The 25,557-nt window shown below is 41.0% G+C and overlaps 2 protein-coding genes across 2 annotated transcripts in view; both read left to right on the top strand.

Moving 5' to 3' along the window:
- Positions 1-11,339, top strand: part of eif2ak3 (eukaryotic translation initiation factor 2-alpha kinase 3) — a 30,429-nt gene extending 19,090 nt beyond the window's left edge. Inside the window, exons 7-18 of the mRNA XM_067615130.1 lie at positions 64-189; positions 492-614; positions 752-981; positions 1,433-1,545; positions 2,970-3,092; positions 3,954-4,103; positions 4,408-4,966; positions 5,182-5,355; positions 5,965-6,138; positions 6,382-6,483; positions 7,422-7,484; positions 8,296-11,339. Coding sequence (XP_067471231.1) covers positions 64-189; positions 492-614; positions 752-981; positions 1,433-1,545; positions 2,970-3,092; positions 3,954-4,103; positions 4,408-4,966; positions 5,182-5,355; positions 5,965-6,138; positions 6,382-6,483; positions 7,422-7,484; positions 8,296-8,478 — 2,120 coding nt within the window. The 3' untranslated portion in view covers positions 8,479-11,339. The remainder of the gene's footprint in view (positions 1-63; positions 190-491; positions 615-751; positions 982-1,432; positions 1,546-2,969; positions 3,093-3,953; positions 4,104-4,407; positions 4,967-5,181; positions 5,356-5,964; positions 6,139-6,381; positions 6,484-7,421; positions 7,485-8,295) is intronic.
- Positions 11,340-13,141: 1,802 nt separating this feature from the next.
- The window catches only part of atrn (attractin), a 144,968-nt gene continuing 132,552 nt past the window's right edge, over positions 13,142-25,557 (top strand). Inside the window, exon 1 of the mRNA XM_067615246.1 lies at positions 13,142-13,634. Within this exon, the coding sequence (XP_067471347.1) occupies positions 13,396-13,634 (239 nt within the window). The 5' untranslated portion in view covers positions 13,142-13,395. The remainder of the gene's footprint in view (positions 13,635-25,557) is intronic.

Below are 25,557 nucleotides of genomic sequence, written 5' to 3'. Positions count from 1 at the left end.
CAGCTGTATATAAGGTAACAGTGAATTCAGTCCAGTATAACTCATCTGCTGTTGGTTTGTCAGGGATGTTCCAGGGACAGCTCTACCTCCAGTCCTCAGTCAGGATCTCTGAAAAGTTCCCTTCAAAAGCTATCGGGTCGGAGAAAGACATAATCCCGCTGCCCACTATCAAATGGAAGCCTCTAATCCGTAAGTTCACACCTTCTTTGTTCCTTTGGTAATTAGACAGAGCGCCCTAAGTTTGTGAAGGCATGCAGAGCCAGAGCAAAGTGACCAAAGACTAGTCTCATCATTGTCGGAACACAAAGCGAAACTGTGTTCCAAGATATATTTGAAGTCATTTAGACCCAGTGTCTCGCTGTGTTCTCTGTCGCTCAAAGCTTTACTCGTCTTTATTCCCCTTAATATATGACTAGCCTGAGAATGTTCTTCAATATTGATCCCTCTTTCTACTGAGATCAAAGAATTTATTCATCTTGTCCTTGACTCAGATTCCCCATCTCGGACACCGGCCCTCGTCGGCTCTGATGAATTTGACAAGTGTCTGAACAATGACAAATTCTCCCATGAAGAATACAGCAACGGAGCCCTGTCCATCCTTCAGTATCCATACGGTAAGAGCCAAATCCTGGATCCAGACTGTAAAAAGACACCAATAAAGTTCCTAGAGGCACTTAGAGTCTACAGCAGAGGGAAGTAAATTTGCTGAAATAAAACCTTATTGACTGATTTACGCTTCTCCCCTCTGTAGACAACGGTTACTACTTCCCCTACAGCAAGCATTACCGGGAGAAACGTGACAGCGCCGTAAGCCTGATAAAGGGAAATGGGGCAGGCGCTGACAGCCGCAGGAGAAAGGACCCGGTGCTGCTGCTGCCGTGGTGGAAGGAGATCCTCGGCACCATCGTCTTCTGCATCGCCGCCACGACCTACATCGTCCGCAAGTTCTTCCACCCTCCTGCCCCTGTGGCCTATGTGAGGGTAAGACCGCAGACATGCCCTACTAACAGAGACTGCTGGTAGTTATTCTTAGTCATATGTTAATGTGAAATCTGAAACCAGTGTACAGTATGAAAAATAGCCTCCATGTAGTAGGATAATCCATCAAAGTATGGATGAAACCTTCTTTTTATTTTTGTCAAAATCAAATCAGAACAATCACTCAAGAAATATTAAGATGTAAGTAGGCAATAACCTTAACTGAGACTAATAGTCAGGTTTGACTATTTCCTTTATAGTAAGTATATCCATTATATAGAATTGCCTTGTCTTAGACCGAGTTTAGTACATTTTCTACTCTTTATGCCATATGTTTCCTGTGGCTGAGAGACCTTGTTCAGATGTGAAGCTCGTGTTTTTAATTAAAACTGTGCACCATTGATGAATAGTCAATCATCGTCTCTCTCTCTTGACCTCCTCCTGTTCCCCAAAGCAACGGAAAGAGTCGGAGACTCAGTGCCAGACAGACTGCAAGTTTGACCTTGAGGTTGTGGAATCCAAAGAGCCGGTTGTCATGGAGACCCGTTCCAGCGAATATGTGTCCAGGTACATCATTAACACGCCGTGAAGATGAGGCAGAATATGCTCTGTGTAAATCATTTTTTTATCATGACTCAGGATAACTTCATGTAACACCACTACAGCGCTGGGAAAATGTTTTTGTCCTCACACTTGAAAGTCATATGGAAGTCTCACTCATTCAAGGTGTAGCTACGGAAATTGGCACTGTTACCATGGTGACCACCGGTCTTCCAGACTGTTTTGATAGGACAAAGCAGATGGGAGATACGAGTCGTAGTTGTGCATGATTGGATAACTCAGCTGTTTGCCATCAAATGAAAATGACCTTGGCCCCCGCAGACCCCACCCCGCCTCGCAGCATCTGCCACAGGGTTGGAGTGTCACTTTACATCACCGTCAGCACATTGTCAAAAGTTTGTTGTTATTTTGGACATCCCAAATATGATCAGTACCCATAATTCATGGGCTGCCACTGTCCTCCGGAAGTTTGATTGATGAAGAGCGCATGTTTACGTTTGATCTGAATAATGTGGCTTTACCGACCCAAACTCACGCAATGATCTGATTAAACTGTAGATATTTTTTTCTCTCTCTCTCTCTCGATGTCATCTCCTGCTCCGTTTGATCCATCCTAAAATGACAAACACCCCACCCTCCCCTTCCTTTAAAGTCACTGCCGCAATCCATGTAAATTGCATTTGCTGGAGAGAACTGTCCCTAAATAAAACCGGTGGCTGTTGTGGCAGCTGAGGCAGGCATGAGTCAAGATCATTAGGAGGGACATAGAGATCAGGAATGAATGCCTGAATCACATCTGCCCCCACATTTCCTTAATAAGCCAGCCTTTAATCCCTGAAGAAGCCTGAGCAGGGATGCTTTAAAAGGGTGTAGATGATGATAAGTGTTATCACTCAGCAGCAAACTGAATGATTTTATTTCTTCAAGTCTTCATTAAATGACAAAGATCTTTCCAATGATGCAGCTGCGTGAGGTGGAAAATAAATGATTTGATAGCTGACATATCTGACAGTTATAGTTATATAAACTGTATACACTAAGTCATGTTAACCCTACAATCAGCCTGCCAGAGAAATCTTAAATACACAAAATTAAAATCAATAGACATTTCTCTCCCTCTTCAGTTTTGCAAGTCAAAATATTTTTTTGATGCACCGTATTAATGTGAATTTAATATTCTTTAGCTGTAAGGTGGTAATCTGCAAACTCAGCAGCCACAGCAAGCCTTCACAGGTGTTGAGCTAGGAGTAATTCCTCTCTGGTAATCATCCCCTTTACCACTTTATAAGCCTCTTTGACCACAGTGAACTGTATGATCCCCGCTCTTTCAAATTGTCAGGCATATTTCTGATAACACACAGCTCCTTTCTGCCACTGACAGCATAGGGATTTTTTCTTTGCATGATGACAACCAAAGCGTCTCTCCCCAGGTATCTGACTGACTTTGAGCCGGTGCAGTGCCTCGGCCGCGGGGGGTTCGGTGTTGTGTTTGAAGCCCGCAACAAAGTGGACGACTGCAACTACGCCATCAAAAGAATCCGTCTGCCCAACAGGTAGCGACTTTTACTGATCACACCGCCGCAGACTTCCTTGCTGGAGGCTATCGGCTCCTTTTCGTTTTCTTTAATGTAACTGCGTTTAATCCGAGTTATGTAAGAAGCTAAGTTACCTGTCGAAACACAGAAAACAACGTAAGAGACATCACTGACATTTTGGTACAAGTGTTTATTTTCATACTAACAAGCATGGAAATTAAATTTTTGGCTGCAGCCTTGTTGTTTACTGGTGCATCACACAGTGCATAACAAACTAGCGTATAGTAGTGGCCAGTATTCAATTAAAAGCTGGGAAACACAAGGGTGGATAAACACAGTGTAAGTGGATTACTGTAATTTAACAAGAACAAAAATTTAACAGAGCAAACAGAAGCAGAAAACAAGACTTCATACTAAAATATGAGCAAACTTACTTATCAAACAGAGGGAATTAGAAATAAAGGCCTCTCTCTAATATAGGCAATAAAGGCCTGGTACCATCTGCAGTTGAGGTAAATAAAGGCCTTGGCCACTATTATTGAAAATATGGTAGTTAGTTATGGTACAGTCAGTCAGTATAATGGAACAAATCCTGATATTTTGTCTTAGTACCAGTGAAAAGTTTAGACACATCTTCTCATTCACCTGAATAAGAAAGCGTATCCAAATGTTTGACTGGTACTGTAATGCATTGAGTCAATAATCCTAATCAAGTCATTAGGAACACAAAACACACAAACAGATAATAAACAGTAAATCCAATCTGAGTTGCGTCTAAATCCTCAAATCCTGAAAAAAATAGTGACCCGACTGCTGAATAAGGACTGTCGAAATGAAAGTGATCGCCATGAATGTGAGCTCAGTTTTCATGTCGTGCAGGGAGCTCGCCCGTGAGAAGGTGATGCGTGAGGTAAAGGCCCTGGCCAAGCTGGAGCACCCGGGGATTATCCGCTACTTCAACGCCTGGCAGGAGAGCCCCCCCGAGGGCTGGCAGGAGGAGATGGACCAGAGGTGGCTGAAAGACGCCAGGTGAGACAGGGCTTTTAAACCTGTTATCCTGTGTAGCTTAGCAGGTCATACATGGTACTTACACTGGCAGAACAGAGGTCTATTCACCAGCAATGGCATCCACACAGAAAGAGTGTGGTTGCACTATACTGTTATTGTGTTGCTTTTTATTTTAAGCAATTTATAAACTATTTTCTCCATATATTTTGAACCATTGCAAAGTTGTCTCTAATGAATTATGTGTAATTTTACATAATGATTATTTGAATGTTATCTGATTGTACCAGTGGGCCCGACAGCAACCACACTCCTTTCTCTCTTTCAGCACCACTGACTGGCCAATGAGCTTCTTGGACCACATGGAGGCGCTGTCAGTCAAAGTGCCAGTGTCCAGCTCAGTCTCACCTATCTGTGGGCCTCAAGGAGATGTTCTGGAGGCCTCCGTCGATGCACAGGCCCTGCTCTCCAGCAGCGCCAGCGGTGCTGTGAGTTTCAGTGTTGACGATGGAGACCTGTCTTTCCATCCCCTCCTGGGTCATGACAGCTTAATGTCTGAGCGGGACAGCCAGGCCGACCCGGACGCCTCGGACACGCCGCACTCCTTCGAGTTGTACCCCCCGCGCGGCCCCAGCGACTGCACCTCCTCCTCCTTCGACATTGTTTTTGAGGATTCGGGTTGCGACCGAGACGCAGACGCGGACACGGACTCTGCCTCCGGCGCGGCAAGTCCAGGCACAGTGACGGAGAAAACCAGCTCGTCTTCCTCGCACACCAGACGACAAGAGAACATCCCACCCTCTTCTTCCTCTCCTCCACGGCCAACGTCGCTCGCTCTGGCTCTCCCCACAACTCCTGCAGCCCAGCGAGCCCAGCCTTCTCCCAAGGTCAGTCAATCATTCACCGAGTCAGATGTAAACACTGTTGTGATTCACCTTGTTGGAGTTTATTTTGGGGTAATGACCGGCGCCTGCATGCGTTCTTACTGTTATACTTAAAGCTTGATTAAATATTGTCACAGGTTATATAGCAGCTGGAAGACTATTCTATTTCTTCGTCAAATAAAAAGTTCTGAATTCAACCTGTCCCGCCCTGTCTCCAGGTGTACCTGTACATCCAGATGCAGCTCTGTCGGAAGGAGAACTTGAAGGACTGGATGGCTCAGCGTTGCCTCCCAGAACAAAGAGAGCACAATCAGTGTCTGGACATCTTTGTCCAGATTGCGGAGGCTGTCGACTTCCTGCACAGCAAGGGGCTCATGCACAGGGACCTCAAGGTGAACGAACACACACACACACACACTCTCCGCCAGAAAGGCAAAAGAGTATGTATTTGTAAAGTAATCATTCCAGTGTATCTCCTACTGAAACCGAATGTAAAGCAATAGCGATAATGTAAAGAAATATAAATATTAAACAGAATCACTGATAAGGCTGCTTGCTTATTTCATTTAATATGTCCTTCAGCATGCTCTTGAAGGGCAAACTGAGTTGAAAGCGAGTTTTAAAGAGAATCATTTGTCTTTTCAGCATAAACCTTATACTGTATAGGGGCGGCGATATTGGAAGAACCACTAACTCTTAGTGTAATTCACAATTTTGCCCCAAACGTGTTCATTGTCACTGTTTGGCAATCATCTTAGTCCAAAACTTTGGCACAAAATAAGAGCTGCAAGCAAGAGCGTTGTACAAAGACAGATGAACCACTGTCTCTTCAAAATTCAGTTACCTACCTTTTTTAAAGCAAAAGCACCTGTTTTGGTTTGATCACTAGAATATTAGTGTCAACAGGTTCATACATCAGTTATTCTCTATGCTCTCTGCCTTCATGTGTTTAATGTTTGGTACGTGTTGCATAACGTGTTGCACATGTGTTCCTCCTCCAGCCCTCCAACATCTTCTTTACTATGGACGACGTGGTGAAGGTGGGAGACTTTGGCCTGGTGACGGCTATGGACCAGGAGGAGGACGAGGATGAGCCCAGTGCACTGACGCCAGCTCCGCTCCTGACCCGGCACACGGGCCAGGTCGGCACCAAGCTCTACATGAGCCCAGAGCAGGTGAGGAGACATTACAGACCAGTAATAATGAAGGACACATATTACAGGAGATATAAAACAGATAACAGAATAATTTTAGTGTGTTGATTGCCGCTAAAACTAAAAACTTAATGAATTTTCTTTAGCGGTAGCAGGTTGAGTTTGATTCTGTTATTCTATAGTTCCTATATGGCTGGTAAGTTGATCTCCTGCCTTTTTAAGATATGTATCTCTAATGCCATCTTTTCTTTTTTGTTCTGGCAGCTATCTGGAAACTCATACTCTCACAAAGTGGATATTTACTCTCTGGGTCTGATCCTGTTTGAGCTGCTGTATCCTTTCAGGACCCAGATGGAGAGAGTGAGGGTGAGTCAGCAACACATGGACACATAACCATAATCGTCTCTTAATTTCACTTCATTTCATTTCCACGAGTGTTGTTATTCAGCGATAAATTACCCCATAGCTCAGCTTTTAAAGCTGCCCAACACATATGTTATGTCTTTTTGTATTTGCCAGTTTATAATATTAATGCTTTCTGTGTGAATAATTATGTTAAAAGATCAAGAAAAACAAAAGGAAATATAAGCAAAGCAAGAAACATAAATAAGGAGTGATTCATTAAACAAAAGCAAGTTAATACAAGTGCATTCTGAGACTTAATTTAAAATATAAGCAATATTTGACAAACCCGAATGCCCAGTTAGGTTGTTTTAAAGTTTAATCGACTGCAAAAAGAACAACTTGACAGCTGGAATTGATGTGCAGCTCACATGAAGTTAAAGGCTCTGACGCATCTCGAGCTGAACCCATCTGTCCCTGAAAAGTAATTATTAAAGAGCAAGAAGCAATTTTTAAATCCTTCAGATCATTTCCAAAACTGACAGGTCACTACAGATGTAAACATGGTTAAAGAAATGAAATGGTATGATCTCATTTTTGGCTTCAGTAAGAATTCCCGCTGCTGCAATTTGTTTAAGTTTGAGAAGAGAGAGACTTCCTAATGAGGTGGTTCATCTTTCTGTCTGTGTCTTTTATTCACTTAATTATTCTATTTTGTCTGCTCACTCTGTTGGGGCAACTGTAATACATGATCACTATTATCCTTTTAATAATTATTGTCAGTTTAAATGGTAGGAGTTTTTTTTGTTTTTGTTGTTTTTTCTTGTAAGTGCACACACACACAGACACAGATGGTTGCTTTCTCAGCAGTGAGCGACCTGGATGTCTTTGTCTCAACAACAAAGGGTCTGATTAGCCATTAGCGCAGCTCCGCTCACAGGTGTTTACATCCTTTCTTCCAGACGCTGACAGAGGTGAGAGCTCTGCACTTCCCAGAGGTTTTCTCCAAAAACAACGTTCAGGAGGTGAGTGGCCGTCTGCTGCCACCTAGTGGCTGAAAACGCAAACTACGTCTGAACCATGAAAAAAAATAAACAACAACTTGTGCTGAGAACAAGTGATAGGATAGGAAAGTGATAGTGATAGGAAATGAAAAAAGTAGGACATGTCCAGAATTGGATGAGTTCATTCTCATAATGTAGTCCGTCACAGATTTAAATGAACCTTCCACACACTCGATGGTGAGCTGAACCCACTGAGATAATCCAATTAGAGGTGAATTTGGATTATTTTGTTGTCAATTCCACAGAATATAAAGTCAAATATGCAGTTTGCTCTATTTCAAACACTTGTTTTGTTCACTGTTATTAACATAAACATCATTAGCTGCAACATTTACATCAATACTACATCAAGTATATTTGCATCTCTAATCTCATCAAAATCAAATCAAGTTAATTATTGTGTAAATAATCAATTAAATATATAATAAATAGTAAGCAAATAACAAGAGACACCAGCCTAGAGTTTGGTGTTTGGTTGGTTACGTTACCTTGTTTACCTGTTTACCTTGTAATGAGATTAACATAATCCCATAGCATAATCTGTGATTTTGCAACACTGGAAATACCCTCACCGTGTTATCCCAGTATCCCACTTTACTACATGTGTACTGTTCTGTCTTGTATTGTGTGTGTGTGTGTGTGTGTGTGCATGTGTCAATGTGTTTTTGTGCACAATCTGTGCAAGCATGTATAATAATAATATAATAATGGTGTTAGCAGTAGCATTACTCTAGCATGACGCTGTTGTGCTGTGTGTCTTCTTTGTGTGTAGCTGAGTATGGTGCGCAGCATGCTGTCGTGGAGCCCTGGCGAGCGTCCCGAGGCGGCTGAGATCACAGGGACTCCACTGTTCCAGGAGCTGGAGCTGCCTTGCCGACTGGCTGTCAGGCAGCGCTCCCGTACCTACAGCGCCTCGTCCATGGGCCGACCCTCCCGCCAGACATCAACTACCTGAAGATGCCACACGACGCAATATGTAACCCCCACAATGCCCATTCCCCCTGTCATCCCCCTGCTGGTCTACCGCCTAAGAGAAACACCTCAGCGCCCTGCCATCACACACTGCCTCAGAAAGAATCACTTTAAATGCCAAGCACTGCAAATGTGCAGGAATTTGTCTCAATTGCGTTAGAGCAGCGAGACAATGTCCTGCAAAGTTCCTCTGCTTGGCAAATACACATGCTGTTACATATCCGCACACCGTTATGCCATCCAAGTTCCCAATTTTAATCACACTTACAAGTGAAAGGATATTTTAAAAGCGACAGCCGTTCTGTAATGTTCATGACCAGACTTGGCTCAAGCGGTACTTAAAAATAATTCTTAGTGGTAGTGGAGTACCAGATGGGCAGTGTTTACTGCAACAAGTCAGCTCAGCGTAGACTAAGCTGTTATCCGGAGAACATTTACCTAATTGATTCTGAAATGTTTACCTGTGATTGTTTTAGACATTTGGCATCCTCATCACTCTTAACATCACAAACTGGTCTTGAACAAGCATCTGGTACCCCGGGATAATTGACAGAAAAGCTAAGAACTATTTTCTATATGATTTGATCCCGCTCTGGTCACAACACGCTGCTTGCTCTCAACATTCAGCCAGTGTTCACTCACCCACACTACACCTCAGGTATCAAAACCAAGAGGACACTCCAAAGGGGCCTTTGATGCTTGATCATCCTATCTACTAGTGACTAGTACTGATCACTGGTACAAGCACTAACTGGTGTTCTGACACCTAATATGCCTGATTTGGAAGACCAAAAAAGACCATCTTTTTCCTATGTGTTTTTTTTTTTTTCTTTTTTTTTTTTTTAATAAAAGAAGGTGATGTATTGCGTATAGAAGAGTTTATGAATCCAGTTCAGCATATGTGATTTGCCTTTAGAAAGGGGCCTGCGGCCCCCTCTGAATGAATGCAGAGCCTCTGGCTCGTGTCTTTTTTGCATGTACCTGATAGGAAAGTGACGGGGTGAGAGTGAGTTTGTTTTCTTAAAGCCAGTACTTTGACGCAGTTTTTCTGTGTGTAAATTTACTCAATGACTCTGAGGTGCTCTATCATTTTTCAACACCTCCTCTTAGCTCTCTGTACATAATTGAAGGGAAAAACCTGTTTATAACTTTTTCTTTGTTAATTCAGAAGATTTGTTTGATCAATCCTGTACATATTGTAAGGCGCCATTGCTTGTAAATGGCTTTTTCATGAGGCAACTGTAAGATAATGTGATATACTGTGGGAGAGGGAACAAAGAGGAGACGATCTCTGCCATTAACAGATAGCTGAATGTTGCAGTGTGACCTACAGAGTACGATAACGGTGGTCACAACTTATAGCTCTTTGAAGTTATTCTCAGTGTTTGTTTTCACATGTTTGGGTTACCAAGAGGAAGTGGTTTTCCCTGCTTTAAGCACCAGAGAATAACCCGCAGGACCAGAGTGCCATTTGAAAGTCAGTTAAGTGTACTTTTCTGTAACTGATAACTCACCTCACATTTTTCGCAATTGTGCTACTGTGCTCCAACCCCATCCAGCTGGTGTTTCCAGTAAAGCATGACAAACACAAATACTGAGGTCTGCAGCTCTCCCACGATGCAGGAGAAAATAGCATTTAATTGAGAAGGTGATAACTGTTTCGTCTCCTCTACATTAGGGACCTGATGTCGGTCATGTGATCTGCATAAGCTTTGTTTAATGTATATATAAGAAGTGCTGGGAGAGTCACATGACCTGCTTGTAACTACACACACACAAACTGCTAATTGTAATGTGCTTTCAATGATTGTACTTTTCTAAAGATCTTCTCTGTTTTCGATAAGAGCAGTTTTTTGATTATTCTGCAGGGTTTTTTGATTACTGTAAAGTCTTGACTGTGTCTGATGCAGGAAGTCAAACTGATGTTCGTCCATCCATCCACTCAACCCACTGGAAATGAGTCATTCTCTGTTGTAAAATGATCAATTCTCTCTTCAGAGTTTAAAACAGACTGTACTCCCACCACGATAAAGGTGGAAACTGGAGAGTTCTGTTCCATAATGACGTATCCTGAAGTTCGGCGGAACAACTCATGCCACAAATTTAGACCAAATTAGCTTTTTGAAAGACGGTACTGTAACTGTAACTTAAGTCCTTTGTTGAGAATGTTACACCTTTTCTAGGCTTACTGTTTGATATTTTGACGTAACTCGATAACGGATCAAGTGTAAATCCCGCAAAATTAGCTCACAGGATGTGGGGACCTTTGTTTTTTTCTGCTATTTTATAGGATTCCTGGTGGAATTGTGACATAAAGACTTGGTTTTGAACAATTTTACAGCCAGAAAGAAGGAAACTGTCACTTCTTAAATCACCTACAGTAGTAAATAGTTTGTCATCGTTTCTCCGTTATGACTCAAAACAGCATTACTAACAATAGTGTATTATCTAAGGTTCTAGAAACTTTCTGCTTTTTTCACTCAAACCAAGAAAATGTGATTATACAGTAGGTTTTTCATGCTTTGTTGAAATTGTGTTTATCCTCCTTCCACTCCTGCCGCCTGGGTAGCTGTTCCTGAGGATAGTTCAATTAAATCTACCCCCCCCCTCAATCTCTGATGCCTCTGTCTGGACATGTAGTTGCCTATTCTTGTGCACAACCCCATTTTTTCTGTCCATGTTGAATTGTAAATATGTTTATTTGCTTTATTTATGTTTTGATGCCGTGATCAATCCTTTTTGGGTTGGTGTTATTATGAATGCGCTTCATGCGATGGAGCGCGTTGGAATATGATGACTTCTTACAAGTCTAAATTTAATAAACTGTTCTATACCATTTGTACAGTTTTGTGTCCTTCGTGTGTTAGTCTGTGGGTGGTATGGGGAAGTGGGATTAAGATGATTAGCCAAATTAGACATTTTAAGTGGATCTTAATGGTCTCAGTCAGACACAAAGATTAAGTTGCCAACTGTCATCTAGCTGGTGATTATCAGTAGGTCCACAACCATCAAAAGTTGTGTCGACTTTCAGAAAAGCAGGAACAGCAGTTCTAATGATAATTTACACTGGTATTTTCTCAATTAATCGATTATTCTTTTGATCTATTGTGGTGGAAATCTGAAAACAAAAAGCTGACAAAGACCGAGTTGTCTTTCTGTCTTTAATGAAAAACCTTGCAAGGGATGAGCATACGGTCACAACAGAGTGTAATTGCAGTCTGATGTCAGTTACAGAGTTTACATACTTTTTTATAGACAAGTAGTGTGGGAAACAGTATCAGCATGTGTGTGAGGTCCAGTGCAGGATCTCATCAAAGCTGTCAAACACTTTGGAAAATAACTGTAGCAGGTCAGAGATGAAACTACTCCTTGTTTGGATCCAGACCGTGAAGAAAACCAGAGATGAGCATGAACTAAATGGTTACATGTTAAAGGTTATACAATATGAGTTCTTCCAAAGTGCAAAGTCTAAAATGGTGTAGAGAAAACAAAGTGTGTTTTTTTCATTACATCACATCAGAAAACAGTGAAAAATGTCCACCACAATGTCCTAGAACACAAGGTGATGTCATTAAATGTCTTGTTTTGTCCAATAAACAGCCCACTCCCAGGACATTTTCAATTTACTGTCAAGTAAGACCATGAAAATTAGCAAATCCTCACATTTAAGAACCTGGAACCATCAAATATTTGGCATCGACTAATCGACTGATGTTGCAGCTCTAAATGTATGTTAATACATGGAGACACAATAGTTCAATACATATACAGTATACACAGCCCATTTAAGGATTTATTCTTATAGATGTCACTGAATTAAGTAAAGAAATAATACATATTCAGTGGTGACATAATGAAAAGGAATTACAGGAATACTGTAACCTGAACAGGATTACATTCAAATATCACTATGAAGTTTAAATTCACAGACGCACCACAAAACTTTATGGGACTATTTTGTGAGACTAGAAACTACTACAAAAATACCATACAGTAATATTTTGGACCATGTATAGTAACTTATGTCTTTATCATGTAGGAATAGTGTTTTCCCCCCGAAGTTGTTTGAATATCTTCTTTTTTTTTAGGCAGAACGTGCAAGAAAAACACACCATATACCTTTTAGTAGCTCCTTATATTTGTCTACGTAAATATTTGCAATTTTTCTATATTTCCGAAGACAGTTTAAGATCCGCCTCTTTTCCAACTGTTTTTATCAGTTTTTTTTTTTTTTTTTTTTTTACTTTACTCATTAAGTTGTCAGGCTGCTCATATTGTTACGAAGACCGTGAGGTGCGATGGAAAGCTCCAGAAAAAGCTTGTAAGTGGACCTTGAGGGAAGATTATTTTGTCAGACTATTATTTCCATAGCAAAAAAACAAAACAAAAAAGAAAACAAACAAACAACAACAACACTTTCAAGCGTAGCAATTATACTTTGTTGCCACGCGCCCTCAAAGCATAACAGAAGACGTAGCCGGTCAGTAGGTATTCATATAACTTATATCTTAGAATAAGGACACAACCATTATTTTTATATTATTATTTTTCAAAAAAAAGCTCCTGAAACAGCAGCTAGCTTATAAAGGGGCGGGTGTTCCCAAAATGAAAGTTTAAAGCCCTCCGCGCTTCGCCTCCCCCGGTTGCGCATTTCCGTTGTCATAACGTCACTTCTGGATGTCAATATGCGGCTTGTTGCGGCGCTGGGAAACAGAACCACTGGAAAGATGTAAACCAAGTAACCTGCGAAGACCAGCCTCAACACAGACACTAAACGTTATCTCCGGGGAAACAGTACCGTCAGTCCTATAAACGGAACCGCACCAGCGGACCGGTCGTTAGGTCGCTATCCCCGAAGCAGCGGAGCTTCTGCCTTAAAGCAGCCATCTTTTGTGAGAGAATGTACGGGGCGACGCGGCGGGCCTGCTCGGGCTCTGGTCGGGGCCGGAGCCTGCTGATGCTGGTAACCGCTCTCCTGCTCTCGGTTATCGGGCTGCTCTCCGGGCTACCCGGCATCACCGAGGCGAAGGAATGCGACAAGCCTTGTATGAACGGACAGTGCAACACCGCTACTGGCAGCTGTGTGTGCTTCCCCGGCTGGGTTGGGGACCAATGCCAGCACTGCGGAGGGCGATTCAGGTACAGTGGACACACGGGCAGAATAAAGCTGCTTTTATCAGTGACATTTGGTTGTGTGTTTAGCCCTACGTCTGCTTTACTTTGTGCTCAATCTCCTCAAAGCTCAGATTTCTAGTCAATAGAAGCCGAGCAGTGCACACCTGAGGCATTGAAAGACCAGTTACTACTACTGCTACCACTGCTACTGATGTTTGCACAAGGGCGCCGTTTTTTCTGGTCTAAAGGCAGCACATGTTTATACAGATACAGAACAATGCTTTTATGTCATTTGGATAAGGATATTATAACATATATATAGCTTACACTTGACCAAGATGGAGCCTGAGTGCCTTTTAATCTTCATTAATGTCATCATCTTGTCATTCAGTCACTCATATAGACATTTTTCACAGGAGACATTTGGACATGTCAATGCAGGAAAACCACAGGTGCAATTAATACAATAAATGATGCTTGAATCCCATTTAGTTTTTCCAAATATGTCTCATGACCCTGGTGTATTGCATGGTGGGTCATCAGTATGGCTTCTTTGGACACATAAATGTTATCAGCTCCACATATGCACTTCCTGCAACGGTGAGTCTAAATGTCCTCTGTGAAAAAAGGTCTAGTTCTTCCTCCACGATCAAACAAAGTGTCATCAATCTTGTACGCAGCACGAACAACTCGAACAAGATCACAAGTCAACAAGGTTGCAACTAAAGATTGCTTTCAGTGTCTATTAAAATAACATAAAACAGAAAAAATCCCTCTTTAGAAAAGCTAGAAAATATATATTTTTACTCCTAGGAGTACTTGCATGGCTAATAGATCATCAAAATTGTTGTGTTTCTACTAATTGATTCATTTCTACAGAAACCCAAAAGTCCCCAAAGGTGTTTTTTTTTTTTTTTTATCTTGTGCGCACAAGGTAAAAAAAATACCACCTTTGGGGACTTTACCGGCTTTGTAAAAAAACATAGCAAAATGACTATTCTAATAAAGCAATGAACGCCGCCATGTTTCTAACATACTTGAGAAATCAACAAACTATTAAAAGCTATAAAAGCAACTTTCCCCTCGTGGTCTTCAAAGCATAGGCCTATCATACCTTTACCGTACAGATATTAACCTGTTCCCACAAGATAGTAATCATCTTGTATGCATAAGATAATAACTTGTTCCCACTTGTGCGCACAAGATTAAAAAATATCACCTTTTGGGACTTTAGGGGCTCCGTACATTTCAGTGAATTTCGTACAACCCAGGCAGATATTTATTTCCAGTTGGGTCATGTCAGAACACATGTTGGTCCCTGTGTTTTTGTATTTTGTGAAGAGGACAAGTTAGTAGTGTGTTGAAGAAGAATGGAGATCTCATGGAGGAGCGTAGATGAGGGTCCACTGAAAACAAGCTTTTATGTCGCTCTATCAGTCCCGTAGGTGAGACTGTGTTGTGTCGGCCAGCTTCAAAGGTCTCTTTTTGAAATACAGGTAGTGTCAGGCTGCTCATGACCCACTCAAGCACTCAGATAATTGTTATACAGCAATACCAGGACAACAGCAGCTCAGGGTCAAAGTATGAGAAATTTTCATGCACGCATACTGAAAGCGCTCTGTTTTTACAGCTGGCCCAGCTAGTTTAGTGCTGTTGGTCAAAATCATGGAAACATCTGAGAAGTGGGAGGAAGACGACCACTTGACAAAACCAATAACACATCCGTTCCCACTCACCCTCCTTTTCTGACCACATCCACGCTTGGCTTCTGTGTCAGCTCTCACCCGCCACGTAAACACAGGATACTGACCATAAACACGCTGTACTTTGTAACTTTATGTTCTGCGTGCAATCGAAAGGTGTCGAACATCAATTAACAAGAATATTCATACAATCGGCGCTCCACATCTTGTTCTCTGTCCTCATTAAATTGTCACTTCACATTAGAGTTTGTCTTAGTGATGCTCTGGTGAAGAAAACGGTCTTGCAGCACTCGATGACAGCTTCATTTAGATAAAATCAATGATGATTACACTATTGGCGACGGAATTGTGCCTCTCTGCACATCCTGCCAAGATAACCTTAACAAGTATTTAATTAGAAAACAACTTTTTTTTTTCCCAAATTAATTTTCCTTGGTTTGGTTGAGTCAAATTTGAGCTCTAATAGTAATGTTTAAATCTCTGCTGTTTCCTCTTTTTCTTGTTCCAGCATTGTGATGAGCTAGCATGTCGTGCTGCTAAAACGTGTCCATCAGGGTGTGCCCTCAAGCAAAGCCTCGGCCAAATGTTTTTTTGTTTTTTTTTAGGAGATTCAGAGCGTTTTGTCCTGTTTTTTAATTTGATACTCAGTGTCATGCCGCCTCAGCTCAGTGCCAGCCCGCTAGGTCGTAAAGCACAGCCGGCAGGAGGCCTGCGGTGTCCTGCACCCTCGGAAATTGGTCGTCGTCAAGGAAAAGGGGAAGCTTGAACTATTTGCACATTAGCACAGCCAATTGCTGAGCAAATGTGAGCAGGTAAAATGGAGGCTGAATTGCTGCTGAGCTTCTAATGTTTCAGAATGGCAGAGTTAAGTGCTCTCTGGATGAAATAGCTCGTCTTGGTTGTGGTTTAAAAACTGGGAACCCGTTGCACTCCAGTGTCAATTAAAACAGTCCATCACTGTGGGAAATCAACGCTGGCTACCAGCTGCATCTTGGGTAACATTTTGGCTCAGTTGTTAGCAAGAAAAATCTGAGAGCAAAGTGAAGTGGAGCCTCAGGGCTGAAACCAATGATTATTATGTATCTCTCATTATGTATTGATCTTAAATGATTTTCTTCTGACTAATTGTTGAGTAATTAAGTTGTCATATAGGACAAATCACATGTTCAAAGAGCCTGAGGTGTCTAATCACTTATCTTTTTTGTTTTGCTGTTGGACAAATTACTTAACACAAGTGATTGATTGGTCTAAGACACATACCTGCAGGACTGCTGACCTGTGACCTTTGTTGCATGTCGTCTTCTTCTCTCACTCATCCCATGTTTCCTGTCTGCTTTTTCTACTGTGTATAAACCTTTTACGGCAAAAATCCCCCCAAAATATTCTGCAAGAAATGCTGCTAAATAATTTTTTGCAAGATTGACTAATTGATTCACCTCTAACTGGAGTGTTCTCTCTGTGCTTGCACGTATTGTTGAAATTGATTGGTCAATTTTGATGATTAATCATTTAACTCGAGATTTTTTTCTGTGGCTCATCTAACTGTAAATGAATATCTTTGGGTTTTGGATTGCTGTTCAGTCAAAACAACCAAATTTGAGATGTAATTTTTTGCCTCTGAAAAGTTGTTACGGACATTTTCACAGTTTTGAAAAGTAGCCTACTTGGCCAATTAATTTAGTCAGGATGCACAGAGGTGCTCAATGAAAATACTTGTTAGTCACAGCCTGACTTGCATTGGTTTCCTGCAGGTCCTCCAGCATATACATATTAACTATTAAGCATAATACAGCTGTTGCGCTTGACTGAGGCACTGACCCATAGAGCTTGGGTTAGTTACTGGACACTTCTTTAGCACTGCCCACTGGGCTAGATACAGAGGATGCGTGTCCCTGTGGGGATTATTAAAGCTGAAGTTGAACTTCAGTTCTGTCCGTGACCGGTGAGTTTGTCTTCTCTGCCAATCACTTTTAAAAGCAGCAGACCAGAATTTAATTGTCTGCCTCTCTTTTCTAAAACTCTGTCGTGTTGAAAAGTGGAGAAACGGTGCCCGGTCCTCTCCTCTGTCAGTGCTGTCAGAGAAGTTGTGATGCTGGTTGTCTGATAGAGGAGTGATAGTTTGACCCTGAAACTCACTATTAAACATAGCAGGACACTGATTTGAATGTTTATTGGCTCCAACGCCAGCAGTCCTGTGCCACAGTAGGGCATCAGTGATGTTGTAGCTACCTGACCACATCAGATCCACATCAGAATGGTAAACTTTCTGTTCTATGATCCCAAATTTGCCTGGAATCAGGGTTGTGTTGTTTTGTTTAATGCAGTGAAAGGACTGATAGTTTTTTCGGGGAGAGCTTGCGGTCTGAGGCAGTGTTTAGCATACAGACAATGCTGCCATACAAGGCTGGGTGAATGCTGGTAAAAAAGCAGCTTTCTGTGGCAGGGTCGTGCCAAGATGGAGTCTCGACTAGCCATGAGGGCCAAAACCAACATGAAGGAGAGGACAAAGACGAGGCAGTATGTTGTTTTTTTTTTTGTTGTTTTATGGCATCAAGCTACCATCATCTTTTTCATCAGAGGGTATTTTAAAGTTGTGTTTCTGTGCAGCTCAGTGAGTGTGGCATTGACTCACTTATGTCTCGTATAATTAGATCACAGAAGATACAGTGTGGTTGAAATCAATGTCATAATATTAAAGGGGACCTATTATACTTTTCCTCATTTTCTTTGTCATATATATATAATGTTACAGTGTTGGATGTTGATATTAAAAGTGGCCAAAGTTAAGTGAAAAAGTAATCCCTGTGAGCAGAAAGCACCGGCTTCAGACTGCTCTGAACGTTTGGTTTCCAATGGTTTTTTTCCACTTTCAACACAAGCTGACATCAACTCATGATGGATTTCTTTATATGGTCATCTGCTCGACAGGCACAGCGTACCAACGAGTGCCGCGGTGTGTTTCGGTCAGCTGCTCTCATTTGTTAGCGCCGGAGGTCACTGCTCTGCTCCACTAACATTATGTTTCGGAGGTAGTCGCACCGAGCCACGCCGGGGGCACAAGTCAAGCTGGCATGCTGTGAGTGTTTTCCATTACGCGACACTGCGAAGTAAAATAAGTCTTTTACCTGTTGAAGGTGTGCAGGTTTGCAGAAAATGCAGTCTGAAGCTTTTCATCAAACATAATTGTCACTGTAGCTGTTTCTGCTTGTACTGTTCCTCCCTGCATTATTTCTAACCGATCCGCTGAACAGATAGCTCCAAATTTCTCCATATTTTGTTGTGTTGACAGGTTTTTAGCACTGTTAACGAAGCTCCGCTAATTTTCTTTTCCTATAAATTCTTCCCAATAAAAGTCTCCCGTTATTTATAGTCATTTAAAAGCTTTTGATATGAAGAAGTGAAAGCAAGAAAATTGTGGTTTTCATCAGCAGTAACTTAACACAACACTGATCAGCTGCTCCTCAGCAGGCCTCCGGAAGCTAGCTAATCAGAACAATCAATTTCAATCAGCTAATTGGGAGGGGGGCCTTAAAGAAGACAGGAGCTAAAATGGCCTGTTTCAGACAGAGGTTGAACTGAGAGGCTGCATAAAGGGCCCTGTAAGATAAATAAGGAGTTTTTTGAACTGTGGATCATGCAAAACTACTCTAACAGAGTCCCAGAATAAAAATATAGAGCTGGAAATGAATAATAGGCCCCCTTTTAATAAGAATAACACAAAAAAAATACTTTCCAGCTTCTAGTGATATTGAGCCTTGCACATGGCATTGGTTTTGTTTTTCTAGGGTTTGAGATACATCCATCTGTGGGATTTCTGCTTCCATCCCAGCTCAGTGGATCCAAGTCGAGTATTGTTTGTGGTTATCACAGCACTGAAACATGACAGTTCTTGGATAGACAGTAGTTCCTCAGAGGCACCGGTTTCTACAAAGAAATTTTGCAGCTGATTTTTTTTTTTTTTTTTTTGAACACCACAAATTGAATTCCATTCACATCTACTGAACTGTGGTGGAAGCAAAGATGGATTTCTCAAAACCTCATAAACTAAACTCTCTGCATGGACAGATACCACTAGAGCTTAGAGATAGAAGGACATAAGATTTTATGTTATATTAGGATAAAAACGCTCCAGATAATTTAATCGTGATGAATTTCCATTATTGTGATAATTGAGAATATCATAATAATATACTAACATACAGTCCTATTGATTTCCTGATTCATTTGGAGAGTTTTAAGCATATTTTGATGATTATCGGGATAATATCGCTAATCACAATTATTTTTAAAATATGTTTCTCGGAATTAGGGTTAAGAGATCTTATTAAATACATTTACAACTCCAGTTCTAGATGTAGAGCAGTAAAACCATAGTTTGTTCAAGGTTAATGGCTCAGTCTCACTTGGATATAAAATGCACTTCAGCTGCAGTAAGTTGGTCAGGGGAAAACATCGGAAAACATCCCTTTTTACTGCAGTATCAGAGCTGTTGAACTGCTCATTTTTTCATCCTGAGAAGGCAAAAACAGCAATATGTCAGTAATAGAATTGCTTTATGTTTTGGTAAAGCTATTTTTATTTGGTTATTATAACCTATAGCCATAACCATTGCTCGTAATTTTGATCAGTGTTGCCATAAGGCTGAACTGTAGTGGATTTTCATGCTCTGATCAGATTATGGCAACAAAAGCCAGCTTTATGCTTCTTGGCACAAAGAGTTCCAAAGACATGCAACTATATTTTTTTATTAGCATGAGATAGAGCTTTTGCGTAGACAGTTTGGTTTTTTTATTGATATCGGACTTATGAGCCAATTTTTTTCTTTTCGCAGTGGGACATGGTAGTGAATAAATGCCTTATCCATGCTACTTAGAGCCAGTGTAAGCCTGTGACGCATGTTCATGTCCAGACACCAACTCTAACTCCCTCAATTTCTAATGTAATTAATGTGGAACTCTGTGCCAGCTAATGACTGCATTTCCCGCTCATCTTTAAACTGATTTACAGTATGCATGAATATAACCCGTTGTGAAATACACATAATAATCCTCACACCAGTCTAATGTAAACATTTCAATACCGCCATCCACTGTGTCAATAACCTGCCATAATTAGGAGGTCCTGTCCCTTTCTTAACATGTAATTAGCTGGTAAAATAGTATAATTGGTTAGAATTTTGTGAATTACCAGCCACTGCAGCCCTAAGTTAGTTTCCTCTGCACATCAACAGAATTGCACCAAAGAGGAGGAACATTGTTCGTCTTTGCTGACTTTTGCTAGCGCATCATTATGTTTGTTGGTGCGTTACAACCACCAACTGCCAATCAGTGAAATAGTGTGAAAATGTCAGGAATGTTTATCATGTCGGTCATGTACTCATGCGTGTGCTACACCCCCCCCCCCCCATGTATGTGCACAAGATACAAATAAACCAGGAACCCACTCTTACCACTAGTGGTCAAAATCTTCACAGAGTGCAATTTTAATTTTCTGTCAGTCAATTAATTTATTCATCTAATTAAGGCTGCAACTAATGATTCTCGTAATTAGCGATTAATCTGTCTTTTTTTTTTGATTAATTGACTAGTTGTCTGGTCTATAAAATGTCAGAAAATGGTGAAATAAATGAAGAAAAGAGAAAATAGTCACATCTCTGGTACCATCTCTGGTACCAGAGATGTTAAAAAATGACTTGAAATGATTATCTAAATAATTTTCTGATGATTAACTAATCAATTAATTGACTAATCGTTGCAGCTCTAAATTTATGAAGTGTTTCTGTAGTTTGGATCAGTTGAGATCTCGAGTCCTCACTACGGTGTAGATATCTTATCACCAACATTTTAAACAATGTCCCATCCGCTGGTGTAGTGCTGATATGTTTGTGTTGGCCTGAGATCAACTTCGCTTGTGATATTTTTAGTTTCACCACTCTCTGCTGTGTAGGGCCTTTGCTGTCATCTCCTGTGTAGTCTGCATATTAGTCCGCATCCATCCTAAGGCGCTCTGCAGGAACCTGTTTGAAGACTGACCTCACTTTACTACAAGCTCTGCTGAGTGACCAGCCTTCCAGCCCTCTGCAGAGACTAATGGGGTCCACTGCTGTAGTTCTGATTTTATTCTTTTTTTCAGCTTACTGATGCAAAGGCAGAGAAATGTGTCCCTTTCACTGGCACCCCGAGCCATAAAGGGGGTTCAGGATGTTTTACAGGATGATACTGGATGGACAGAAAGGTTATGGTGGCCAAAATGACAGTGTAAAAAGTCTGCGTAGCAAGAGACCAAAATCTTGTAACATGATGTCAGTTAATCCCATTTGGCATGTTTGTGATGCAAATTATAAAAGAGCAGAATTTAGTTTGGGCAAACAAAGGTGAGTCTGCAGGGTCTCAGTGGAGGTGGGATGCATTTTAAAGCAGATAAAACAGAGGATTTGTACATACAATGTACGTACAAAATGTAAATAAAATGATTAATATGAATTAATAATCATGCGGCACCACCCTGAGGTCAGGGACCGATAACCAAACAGTGAATGTCATCTCAGGAAGGGCTGTTCATCCAAGAAATGTCAACGACTGAGACATATTAACATTACAGGATGAACAGTGAAGGTTTGAATTAGAGCACTGACCTCGTCACCAACCTGTTATCACACTATGTGTGCAAACACAGGAAACGTCTCTTTAAATGCACAACAGAGTTTATTCGGTTGTGATATGTGTTTCATGGCAGCTGATCCTCAGCGGAGTTGTGGAGGAAACAGCAGGGTCGACTCAGTTTAAGAAAAACGGGATTATCCTCCTTTTCCAATTCTGCAGGAAATGTAGGAGCGCTGGGTTGCACAGCGGTCTTCTTCTTTGGATCCAGTGATGTGCTCGTTTGAACGTAAAGAAAATCTCTACTCGTCCAGCGAGGGTGAGATTGTGTGGACTAGTTACAGTTTAACGTACGTACGGGGGTCCTTCCGTGTAGGTGTGGGAACAGGATCTCGTTCAATGGAGAGTTTGATTCTGGGGGATTTCACACCTGGGTGTGAGTTGAGCAAAGCATGATGGGAGTTAAAGTCCATTTTGGGCTCGTTTTGTTCAACTTGGTGCTGTTTCTTTATCAGGCCTCAGTCAGGCTCTATGACTGCGTGCAGGACACCTTGTATCGAGGCCCAATAATAGCCACCGCTTATCATTTATACACCGTATCAAGGACTTTCAGCTTCTAAAATGTTTTGGCTACACAGCATTTTTGTTTGTTTGTTACCAGCCACATTCAGTCCTCGGCTCCGCTACTCCATCGCTGCTGCTGAGTAACTTCATATCATTGTATCTCATGAAGGTTTTGTTATGGCAACGTTAACAAGGAAGCATATTTATTGTCAGCTGCAACATCTGGTGGATCTTTACTTCAGGAAACTTTTATTCAGTGTCTGAAAGTTTTGAGTTTTTTTGAGTGCATATGTTGTGAACCACACTGGACCCCAAACTGCTCAGGAGCAACTCCTGATTATGCAAAAAAGAAGTATCACAATATCCCTAGAAATGTTTTTACCTTTCACCGTTAACCTTTAATCAAGATATAAGGCCTCTGCTTCCTCATGCAAAATCGTGTGAAATTATCAGATTTTGTCCCTCAGCCTGAATTGCACGGGTCTATAACATCGCAGCAAAAGTGTAATTTTCTCCCAGATATTGTGTGATTGATTTAAAGTCTGATATCAGCAGCTTTTTTTATATGTCTACCCAGACATTCTGTAGCATTTACTCTCTGTCTGAGCATGCTTTTTTTTTTCCATCCCTAGCAAGCCTGTGCAGGACTGTTGTCGCCTTTTGAATGAGGAATCGTGTTTGTTCTGCTTTCATGCTGCGCCACTTTGCCATTTGCAGACCACTTGGCTCTGCTGCATGCATACTGTTTGCATGAGCTGTCGTTGGACGTCACTGTCACTGTGGATGCAAGGCTCTGTTCGTATTGATGTGCGTCTAATAACGAAGCACAGGCACCTCCTCGCATATTCTTTACTTGCCACTTTGTGTTTAAAGTGTCTTTTTAAAGAAGTAGTTGTACATAAGCACTGAAATTACCTCTTTTTGCCTTAGATTCTTCTAATTTAGAGGCTGCAGTGTTGCTCAGGGGTTAAAGGACCATACTTTTTATAGTTTTTATGTGTTTGCAGACTACAAATCACATGCACTTTACAGTATTATTGGCCATATTCAAGCCAGACTGTGTTTTTACATCAACTCACCACGTCCAAGAAAACATCGGCTTCCTGTATTTTATGGTATGATATGAAATCAAATTGTCATGAGACGGACAACGCATAAAATCTTGGATGATCCCAGTTTACACCACCGAGAAAGAGTTTCTTTTTTAAACAGTCTCTGCTTTCAACTTCCCACATGCTGACAACATATCTTTGACAATAGAATAAAGGAAAGTAAATGTCCACTGTGATGATTCATCCATTATTTATTGAAAAACTGGAGGAGGAAGAAAAATCGATTTTGAAATAATTTAAAATCTGTTTTAATTTATGACTGAAATGAATTGTCTTTTAATTTATGATTCAAAAGTAAAGCATCTGCATTTGTTCAAAGCTCAGGGTAGGAAACGGTTGTTAGGAACATAAAGTATGTCCTGAAACATGCAAAAGCACTGATATTGTCTTTTTTTCAGTTCCCATTTTGGTTCCAAGTAGGTTTCAGGCATAGATTGCTGTGCCCTTTGCATGCTTTATCATAATAACATGAAGGGTGTCGTTAAAAAGATTACTATTGCCTTATTGTTGTAAATGACTTTATCTCCATGGTGTTTGATGCGATTGTCTATAAACTCAACAACTTGATTTCCACAAAAGACTTCCAAAAAAATAACTTTATGGCCCAAATTGAACTGTCCAACTGATTTGCACTAATATGTTACACCCACTTGAATTTTAATCACATTTACTACCCAGTTTTCAATTTGTATTACAGTTCAAGGAGTGAATAACACAGTTCAACTACACTGGGTAAGAAAAAACAGTTTTCACTGGTAGGTGTTGTTTGAGATGATTACAGACTAACATCAGTTCTGTGGAAGACACTTATTGATGTTATTGACATTCTTTAGTAGGGGTGCAACGGATCACAAAACTCACAATTTAGATCGTATCACGGATTTGAGTCACGGATCGGATCAGCAAACCCCCCCCACAAAAACCCCCCCTTACAGCAAGGAACTTTTGCTGATGTTCTTAAATGAAAACAATATTAAAGACATAATATATAAAATATTTAATGCTCAATTGTTAAATTAAATTGCAATATGAGGCCTGATACCTTCCTCATCGTCAAAACTTGATGATAACTTACAAACACGAACACTCGTCTTGTCCTGCAGTTTAGCTTGTTGAACAGAGGAAAAGTGCACCGCTAACGTTAAACAGCAGGTAAACGTACCTGCAGATGTCACTTCGGACCCGTTAGATGCTAGTTTGGTCGTTGCTCTTCAAAATCCCTGTTAGCGACGCACCGTCTGTCCACCACTTGTACTTACAGCAGTTTGTTTACTTTGTCTTAAATGATATATTAAATTTTGCAATTAATCCGCCGTTTACATGCTTACCGAACCGTTGGGGGGGGGCGATTCGTATGGATCAACTACGATCCACTATTCTTCAGTCACTGAAAAGATCACATTACACGACTGAATGCATCTAATATTTGAGACTTAATCCAGAATGTGTTGTGAAGGAACAGCATCTAATCTACTCCCCGAAAGTCACGTCAGTATTCTTAAGTGTTTCCTTTATTTTTTTGGAGTTGTTATGTTTGGGGGAAGTTTGTTTCCTTAGTAAGTTAGTTCCTGTTTTTGTTACTGTAAGTCCATGATGAGTGTGCATTGCTTTAAAGGTCTGGTTTTATTGGCCCAGGTTTGGAGAAATCTCTCCCAGACATTACAGCTTTCAACCCAATATAATTCATGGGAAAGGAATTTATAAAATGACGTTTGTAAAACAAACTGGCAACTCATCTTTCCAGGAATTATGTCTGAACTACTCTGGATAATCCACAGACCTCATTGTGAAGTTTGCAGTGGAACTACCATAGTGATCCATAGTAACTCAGACACTCTGTCTAGACAGATTCGTCGCTATTTCGTTTCTTAAACGTCAGTTTTCATTGTTTTAAGTGCTGCAAAGGAAATTCTGCTTTGTCCCCCTTTGGTTTTAGATAAAAGTAAATGTCTCAGGTGGGGATAGAAAT

This window comes from Thunnus thynnus, chromosome 16, assembly GCF_963924715.1.
Source record: "Thunnus thynnus chromosome 16, fThuThy2.1, whole genome shotgun sequence".
NCBI lineage: Eukaryota > Metazoa > Chordata > Actinopteri > Scombriformes > Scombridae > Thunnus > Thunnus thynnus.
The sequence above is the reverse complement of the archived record's forward strand: the minus strand, read 5'-3'. Positions and strand labels throughout refer to the sequence as shown.